Source organism: Cebus imitator, unplaced genomic scaffold (genome assembly GCF_001604975.1).
Source record: "Cebus imitator isolate Cc_AM_T3 unplaced genomic scaffold, Cebus_imitator-1.0 Scaffold199, whole genome shotgun sequence".
NCBI lineage: Eukaryota > Metazoa > Chordata > Mammalia > Primates > Cebidae > Cebus > Cebus imitator.
Window position 1 is genome coordinate 7,192,359 of NW_016107514.1, and position 10,329 is coordinate 7,202,687.

General features: G+C 30.7%; 1 protein-coding gene across 3 annotated transcripts in view; it reads right to left on the bottom strand.

The window, feature by feature from the left end:
* COL11A1 (collagen type XI alpha 1 chain) overlaps positions 1-10,329 on the bottom strand; it is a 213,219-nt gene that overhangs the window by 42,516 nt on the left and 160,374 nt on the right. For all 3 annotated transcript variants that reach the window (XM_017547609.2, XM_037745410.1, XM_017547607.2), the window contains 4 exons: positions 9,742-9,849; positions 5,195-5,248; positions 3,680-3,733; positions 2,475-2,528 (listed from right to left, as the gene is read on the bottom strand). In XM_017547609.2, the coding sequence (XP_017403098.1) occupies positions 2,475-2,528; positions 3,680-3,733; positions 5,195-5,248; positions 9,742-9,849 (270 nt within the window). The remainder of the gene's footprint in view (positions 1-2,474; positions 2,529-3,679; positions 3,734-5,194; positions 5,249-9,741; positions 9,850-10,329) is intronic.

Sequence of the window (10,329 nt, forward strand, 5' to 3'; positions counted from 1 at the left end):
GGGCCACTGTGCTCCAGCCTGGCGACAGAGCAAGACTCCGTCTCAGGAAAAAAAAAAAGAAAAAGAATGATACATTAATATTCGTGTGTCCAAAATACATGAAAATTACCATTTGGTATGTTAGATCTAAGTGTACACAATGTAAACTGACAGTTAAAATGAGATTTAAAAATTATCTAAAAATATTTCATTTAAAATCCTTTTAAGGAAGGTGGGACAAAAACACAAATCAATAAATCATTACAACATGACTAATATTATAAATTGATCTATATTTCTAGTAGCACAATGCTGCAAACTATTCATTCTGAATAATAATAATTAATTCAAGTTTATCATAGAGCACTGGTATATGAAGGAGGTGCTAGATGATGAAGTCATCACTACTTACTGTGTAACTATTTACCTCAATATATAACACACTTGTTTATGTACATATCCCTTCAGAAAGAACAGGAAATTACTCTGTATGTACAAAGTTATAAAATCTGTATTAAATCTTAGGAAAATTTCCTGAAATATTTCCTTGTATTGGCCAAACTATTTTGAAGGGCAAAAGCCACTTATTGCACTCATAGCAAATATACAGTACATGAAAAGTAGGTTAAATATATTTAAACAAAATGCAGCATGACTAAAAGATACTGGCTTTTTATTATTCACTGTCAGTGCCTGGAAATAAATTTTCCATTCTAGAAATGGGAATACATTCAGCCAGAATCAAGGCTGATGTCAGAAATTTGTAATCTATAGCAAATTATGCTATCCTAGATTAAAAAAAAAAATGAAGATAGAGTTCTGTTTCTATCCTGCTCTCTGTCACATAAAAATTTTCAAAATAAAGGAGTGAAATTAAAACCGTGTTTTTTAGCGTAACATATTTTGACTGGGATTGATTCAGAATGATTCGGATTGACTGTATTATTCTCATAAGAGTCAAAGTTGGCAAGGAGTTACTGTAATACATAGGCTTTAAACTAAATGGAAACGATGTGGAAGGAAGTTTCTCAGAACTCTAAACATCTGGCATTCATGTCTGTTTTCAAGAGCAGCACTGAGATAGTTGCAATTTCCCCTCTGCATTCAAAATCTTTGGGAAAAAATAGCCAATAAAAGCTAGAAATCCTAGAGACTAGCTCCCACAACAATTTAGTCAGCATTAGCGCCAAAAGGAGATCACCCGAAGAGGAAAGAAAAATGTGTGTGCCTTGGTGTCATTTGTTTAACGCCATGATGTCCTCAGATACCATTGCTCTCCCATAGGAGCCTGAGCACAATGAAAAATGTTTTCTAGGACAAGTTAATCCAATGAAAAATGTGTTTTCTATTTTAATACCAACTACCAGAACAGTTTCAAAGCACAACATTAAATTTAAGAATACAAAAAAAGGCAAAGAATGCAGTAAGAATTAAATAATGAGTTAAAAATTCTCTTAATCAAATGATAAAATACTAGAATACAAGTGTTGAGCTGAAGTAAATATCAAAATATAACATAACCTCATCTTATTACATTTCCTTTTTCTGAGAGCTAAATGCTTTAATTAAAAAAGTTAATTTAAGTGTAATATAAAATGTATGAACAAACTTGAGACCAAAGAAGGGAATCATTTTTAAGAATATGGTAAGTCTACCTACTGATATCCTTTAATAACTAGCAAATTAAGGAAATTTTTAGTGTTCTCACTGCATAACATATGATATTATAATTCTTCCTTTTCTAAAAGCTGGTAGTTTATTTTTTAAAGCAAGCTAATATCAATGATAATTTTCTTGAAAATTCTATTAAGAAGCGAGCATGAATGCATAAATAAGAAATCAATGAGACACTGTGACATTTTTATACAAGGAAGAGCAGATTTTTTAAATGAAATCATGTTCACAAGAAAAAAATCTATTCTGAGCCCAGATATTATGGCTCATGCCAACTATTTTGAAAAGTGACAAAGATAGGTCAGAGTATTAGTAATGAAAATGTAACTCAAAATATGACAAAATGAATGATTAATTCCTTTGTGACTTGAAGGATTTTTTAAAATTTCCCTTTAAATCAGTTACATCAACCAATCTCTTCTATTTTGAGTACTGAGTATTACCAGACATTTGTGCACTGGAGTGCATCCTAGTTAGTCCCTTTCTAAGGAAAAAATGTTGATGAAATTACAGGAATCCACTAGGGCTCAGCTTTCCCAGCTTATAAATGTGGATATTAATGACATCATAATTGTGAGGCTTCTGCTTAGATTTTAAAAAAATTAATACCTGCCCTCATTCAATATAACAACTCACAATCAAAACATAATATTTCGAAATCATTTCAACTTTAATTTTTGAAACTACTAGATGACATATGAATCATATAACTATGTAAAATGCTTAGAAACACACATATTAGAAGTACTTAAACTCCTACTCAGTATTACAAAAGTACTTAATTCATGCTGTTTCAAACTGTGTGTCACTAACATCTTTACCTTTTCTCCAACACCACCAACTGAACCGACAGATCCTGGAGGTCCTTGCGGTCCCTGCAGTGTAGAAAAAGGAATGCAATTATCCATATTCTTACTAAAACAATGCTTTTGTAAACATATATCTAATTTTTCTCGAAGAGAAATAGATGCATGAGTATTCTGAGTCATTTAAAGAATGAGACTAAAAGATGCTTGAATTGAGCTGTCAAATGTTCTGGGTAGCAAATAATTTACCATATTACAATGATTTTCAAATTCACCATAAGTTTGAAGATAAAGAAGGCGACTTCAAGCTCTGGTTGATTCCTGGAACATAATTTCAATCTCGCTGCCAATGGAATAGTCAGATTGGTTTTAGGTGATGATTTTGTAGTGAATCAAAATTATGACCCTGGTTAAGAATGACATAATCCAGGCAAGAAACAAACCCTTTATAACATCTTTTACATTTTAAATTACCTAAGAAGAATTAATATCTAAAAAATCATTTAATTCCTCTGTTTCTAATTCATTTTTACTCAGTTCTGGCCTGTCAGAATTAAAAGTAGGTATTAAAGAAGAATAAAGAAAATGAAGACCATAGAAATGAAGAAAATATAGACTTCTTCATTGTGAAAAGTTAGCCAGAAGAAGAAATATCATCAAAGCCATAGATCCACCAATGGTATCAATAAGATAAATTTGGCACTATATTTCAAAATCTTACAATATTGGAAGAATTTTTAAGCTTGGAGATTATCGTCTTTACACAATTGAGAGAAAACATTTTACATGATAAAGCGTGCACCTATTATGTACATATTGCTGTACCATTACATAGACTGAAAATACAAAATGAAAAACTTTTAGATAAAATCCACTGTTAACAAGTGCATAAGAGTTATCATACACAAGGCACAGTCTAAGTATGTTGGTTTGAATAATGTGGTAATTACAATACACACAACATTATAACATTTCTCAGTAACCAGTAAATATATATTGAATGGAAAATGTGTACCTGTGTTATATTTGCCATGATTTATTCATTATAAATTCAATTTTTTTCCTTTTATAACGAAGTGAAAAGGTGACCTTGAGCTCTTAACCACTTAATATATACAGTAGTGTGATTATCTGCATTATAATTCACAGAGAGCATCTGCTATAAAATAATGACACCTATATAACTTCAAAATAATTAACATCTATTTCACAGCTCTTACATCGGCTCCATTGGGACCTTGAGGGCCTCTTGGGCCTGGAGGACCAGGTGGACCCTGTAAGAGAGAAATACTGAGGTTTACAAAGACTAAATTCAAACGTCTTTCCAACACTTTTATGACTAATAAAACTAAAGGAAGTTGAAGCCTGTAAAAGCTATAGTTAGTGAAGCATATCAAGGTTATAAGTCATCCTTGATGGATACAACATCATGTTAGCAAATGAGCCTTTACACATAGCTATGAGGAAATTAGGATTTCAAGAAAAACAATTTGATTAAAAAATGGGCCAAGAAAGTATACTGCTACTGTGTGATATAATATATTCACAATATAACTAGAAATATTTTATGCTAGAATGTATTACAACGTAAAGTGAATGTAAAGTTGGAAAAAGACATGGTGCTTGAGTAGATGTTGAATTCATTAACCAATAGAAGTATTTTTCGTGTATATGTATTTTAGATTTTTATGTCAACGCTTAGGTTCTATATGCTAGAATTGAAAATAAGAATAATTATTTAATTTCATCATAAAAAACAATTCTCTCTCCCGGCAGTGCATTAAAAGTAACTTGGAATAAATTTTATAAAATACTGATGCCAGAACTCCCTACCTCAAGGTTGTAATTAAATAGTCTACAGCGAATTTATTTTTCACTGTACATAAGTACATTTCACTGGACATTAGTGTTTTTAAAAGATCTCAGTTTATTCTAATGCTATGATTGAAAAGCTTTTCTATTATTATCTATTACCACTTAATTAGGAAGAATGTATCAATGATTCAGGAACCAGGGTAATCATATCTAGAAAGGAACTTGCTATGTATCTAACACTGCTTGGAAGCGTGAATCAGTTATTTGAATCAGCAAAGTTTTTATGCATTTCTTACATCTAGATTTATTAATGATAAGGATCATTTCAAAGAATATAATAGATTTGAGAGTAATTCCTAAGGAGAATAAAACCTAAAGAGACTGTTAGGTTTTCAAAGCATTAAGATTTCAAGACGTGTATTCTGAAGGAAGTGAAAACTAGGGGCAATGTTGAAGGAAAAAGACACTTAAGACATGCAGGCATTACATTTCATTATGGATTTCAATAACCTTTGCTAATTATTTTCTTATCTCAGGTAGTACTTCATAAACAATTATATGTATTTCAAATTTTCAGTTCAGGTTTTAGAGAACCAGAATCAATAAATGCAAATAATTATAAGTCATTGCATTCTAATTAAGACAGAATTCCTTATTAAATTAAGAATTTGTTTTGAAGTACAGTTAATTTTTTATTCCGTATAAATTGCTAATTATCTGAATCTTGTGTGAATATTATCTGTTCTTTACCTGCTCCAAATCTAAGTCCAGAGCCAAAGACTAAGAAATAACTAAAGCATGGCAGTTGCTTACGTACAATAATATATACATAGAAATGAAAGAACACATAATAATGTACAAACCAGTGACTGCCATATAAATGGTACATACACACCAAATGCCAAAAAATACAAACTTACCATGGGACCGACATCCCCATTTTCACCTTTTTCACCAGGTGGGCCTGGCAGACCCTAAGAAAATATGGTAGAAAAATAATAAAAGCCACTCATGTATTTAAAAAGACATGTTTGGTCAATTTCTAAGATAAAATCAAGTGTAAAATTCAATAAGAACATGAAAATTAAGATTCAGAGACTAATATTTGTTAAAACACTTATTATACAAGTGTTGACCACACACAATCAAATCTTACACCTGCATTTATAAATAAAATTTGTTTGGTATAATATTATATTGTTTATTTTTGTTACAACAGCTAAATATATAATTTGAACTGGGAATTTATGAGCCACCAACTATTTGCTCAGCCCTATACAAATAATACATAGAACTTCCCTGGTACAGATTTATGGAAACTCTTATCCCAAAATATTTTAGAATATGAGGTGTTTATACTTAGGTACCAGTTTGGTAAACTAAATATTCCAATATATTTCAAAAGCTATAAATATCTTCTGCAGTTTTGACCTGTTTATCAATTCTGAATCTTACAAATCAGTGAGCCCATGAAACCTACAATATTATACCTTTAAAAACTCTCCCAAATCTATTTCGGTTGTATTCAATGTATTCACTGCAACTACTATTAAAGAGAGGATCTGTGTTACAGTATAAAGGAAGACAGAAAAATCACATTTAAATTTCATCTGTCTATGTCTTTAGGGGAAATTGTTTTACTTCTTGACTACTTACTTGATCTTCCCAAAAATTATCCCATGCAGATAATTTTTATTTTCTTTTTATGTCACAACAATACTTTGTACATACTTCAATTGTACATTTATCAACTTTCTCATGCTACTTCCGTGTAGATTTATAGTCATGAGCTGCTTTGGGGCATGAATTCATCAGTAATCTTTTAGGTGTCAACTGTTTAGAAACTGTCAGAGGGCCAAGCAAAAACTAAAATTACATAAAAATGCTTGTTAAATGAATGAATTTTAAAAAAATAAACTAACAGGAAGAGCTACACTCAACAAAATGTTTCTTGCTAACAGTAACTATGATACTGAAAAGTCTGTCATTCCAAAAGTTTGATCTTAGGAAAAGGAACTAAAGAAATTCAGAATTATGTGACTACTAATGTGACACTAATACTCTAAACATGAATGGCATATATGATAAATAAAAAATACAAATGAATATGCATGGTATAACTTTAACTGTATAATATGTTTGTAGAATAGTTGTGCTAATTATAGGACAGAAATAGCAAACAGAGTAACCATTTCTAATATTGTAGGATTATGAATTTTCTTTCATTTTTTAAGGTTTTTGGTGTATATTTATATATTAATATATCTTATATATATTATACATAATTAATTTTAAATGTATAATATTTTAGATGTAATCTGTTTTAGACATAAAAATACAATGTTAAAGCTCTAAATAACTGCTAATACTTTAATGATAGTAATAACTTCTTGACACTGCACTGCAATTGCTGAATATTATTTGACCATGAGCCACCGTGAAAATATATTTTACTTAATGCTCCCTAACCATGCACATGTAAAGTAGTTGAAACATGAGTTTCAAAAAGCAATATTTAGCCTTTTGCATAGATGATAGCCTTTAATATTTTCATTCTATTTTACCTTATCCTGTTCTATTTCATTTTTTAATGATGGTAATGATCCACAAAATTGTTTTTATAACCTGCTAAATCCACGACTTTCAGTTTGTAAAGAGAGTTTATAAAGTTTATAAATAATTCCTGAATATTTATACATTTGTTTAATTGTGGAATATATTCATTTTTATGAGGAAATCTTAGTTACTAATTTGTAATGAAAAATATGTACTGGAATTTTGTTTTTTCCTCAAATGTCAGTAAGATGTCTAAGAAAAGAGACTGCTATATATACTTCCCAAACTATTACTATCATCTGATGATTGTTTCTAGAATTATAAGTGAAGTTATGGAAGAAAAAGACAGATAGTATTTTCCAGATTTTATTTACTTAAAAATTACTTGTAGCAGATTGCAAAATTTTAGATTCTAAGGCAATTAACTTCAGAAATTCAAATTCTGAATTTGAATTTGACAGAATACATAAACTTAAATTCTTAAACATGCATTATATTTTAACACAGTTGAAAAAAATATTTAACACCGTTTTCTTTAATAGTACACAGTGCAACTTAAACATAATTAAGTTTCCATAAACACCATAAATTAAAAATTACATTCCTTATTTTTGTCCCGGTTTTTATACCATTTTAGGGTAGAGTGCATCTAATTTAATATTCCTAAATTGAAAGGTATGTCAATATTAGTTCACAAATTTTATTACCTATTACAAACCCAGTTGTGCATTTTCGTCTTTTCTTTATGCATATAATTATTTCTATTAGGTCAATAAAAATATCTCAATAGAAAAAATTAAATGTTCATTTCTGTTTAAGTTAGATCATAGTTTGTATAAAGACAGAAAATTATTATTATTACAATTAATGGAGATATAATAAGTCAAATTCTCTTGTTGCAGGGATCTAAACATGTTGAAAGGCACTCTAGGGTTAATCAGTTCTTATGAAATGTCCTACCTTTCTCCAAGGAGGTAATTTATGCATAGAGAGATTCTGTTTTAAGGTCTGTCAACTTAAATTCATTTCCACTTTTTAAATGATGAGTCAAAAAATGAATTTAGGCCAAGAATATACACATTCCCTCTTCATATGTGTACGTGTGTATGTATTCTTCATATGCAGATGATAGTAAATGTCAGGTTGAAAAATCAAGACATTTAACCTGAATATTAGATTATTGTTATTTATGTCTATTGTAATTGCTAACATCTATTCTGCCAAGAAGACTCAATTAAAGGAGGCAGATGCAATTGCGAACATGTTAATTACATTAGCATCATTCAGTTTCCTGATTTAAAGAAGTAGCTGTGGGAAAATATAATCACATTTTTTTAATGAATTGATTTCTTGAGTCACCCTCATCAAAGAGCACATTTCTTACTTTGTGGAAATGAAGATGAAAATTTTATTGACTATTTTATAAATATAATCTACACGACACCTTCTTTAATCATGAGAACTGTTTCTAAATTACAGCTTTATAGGATTCAGAATAATTAGTCAAATAAAAAAAGAAAATGAATAGTAATGTATCCATTGACAATCTAATTTTAATGCCTTGTTGCTTTTAAATATGTGTTATCACACATATTGATATATGGTACTTATGACTGTTTATGTAAAATTGTCTAACAAGTATAACTGAGTTAAACATGACAGATATGAAAGTGAAATTTTTGCACTTTCCAAGTTTAAAAATAAATATTTTGACCTTAAAATAAAATGAAACAATTAAAAAACCATATTCTTGGATAAACATCCATTGAGTGTTTTACCAGAAACAGTTCATTATATTGTGTTTATAATGCAATTTGTATAATTATGCACATAGTATGCTATTTAATATCATAACCAATAATTTTATAATTATATTTATAAAAATAAAGGTACAAATTATTTATGTAAATTCAATTTATATATACGTTTCTTCAACTTAATACATTTCTAGGTTCAGTGAACTAGATGACTTGATTTACCATTTCTAATACTGATAATACACCGTAAGTTACTCTCATGTGGTACCTTAACATGATTTAAGACAAAATGTTATAATCTTTCCATGGGTCACTAGGCAGAGATAGAATAAGCAAGTGGAAGAAAAACCTTAATGCTTCCAAAGTTTGTAGGAAGCTGTAAACATCAAGTGGAAGGTGAAAAACAACCCAGAATAGAAGATGCCTGCTCTGGAATATTTTCTCTAAGAGTCCTACTGTAAGACATATTTGAACAGAACCTTCCCGGCCTATAACATTCAACAATTTAATGTTTCTTTTCCTGGATATGCTTCATAAAATTAAAATTATAATTATAAAATGGTAATCTATCTTAAATGATCAACTGACTTTTAATTTGTTTATTTTACCTATTATTGTTTAACATGTGCTGTTGGCAGTTACTATTGGCAGGATGACATTTCTCAAAATGCTTTTTATTTTTTTTAGCCATCTTGAAAGTAAAGAGTCATAGGTAGAGTTTCTCCAGGGATCCATCCCTGTCTGCCTAAGAATCTGTGTGCCTCCTATTGCTATCCATCTGAAGGATTAACTTATCTTGTTATGAGTCTTGTGAAAGAACTCTTCTAATATCTTACTTTCAAGTATCAGACTTAGGTAAGGTTATAGTTCATTTTCCAAACAAAATGGGAGTGAAGAAAGAAGGAATGATACCTAAGGTGGGGCTGAAGATACTCCATATCAGGGACAAAGGCTGATACACATTCAGGAGAATTCATCACACATATAAAAAATGTTTTCAAGTTCAGCTAAATAAAATAATCTTTATGGCTAAACATTGCACACAAGGTCCTTCATAGAAAACAAGAAAAAAAAATACTTTGTTTTACATCCACCAGAAAACCTGGTGAAAAGTAGGTAGAAATGATGGAGTACACAATGACAGAGCATCTTACCTGAAGACCTATTGGACCAGGCGGTCCAGGGAAGCCTCTGGCGCCCTCATCACCTTTTTGCCCAAACATCCCCTGCTGTCCTCTAGGACCTGGTTCACCATCACCTCCCTAGAGAAGAGAAAGAAAAATTATCACAAACTAGAAAAAATCATTATGATATAAGTCATTACAAAAATGTGGCAATGTCCAATTTAATCAAAGCAGATATATTTAAAAATAGCCAAATGAAAAATAGACTAAATTCCCATTATCTGCTCCAATATACTATTGTTTGTTTTGCTTACTCTCTTTGCTTCTGGATTATGACTGATTTTGATTTGATCATTTATACAAAGGGGTAAAAAAGCTGTCTAATAGGCCGGGCGCCGTGGCTCAAGCCTGTAATCCCAGCACTGTGGGAGGCCGAGGCGGGTGGATCATGAGGTCAAAAGATCGAGACCATCCTGGTCAACATGGTGAAACCCCGTTTCTACTAAAAATACAAAAAATTAGCTGGGCATGGTGGCGTGTGCCTGTAATCCCAGCGACTCAGGAGGCTGGAGCAGGAGAATTGCCTGAACCCGGGAGGCGGAGGTTGCGGTGAGCCGA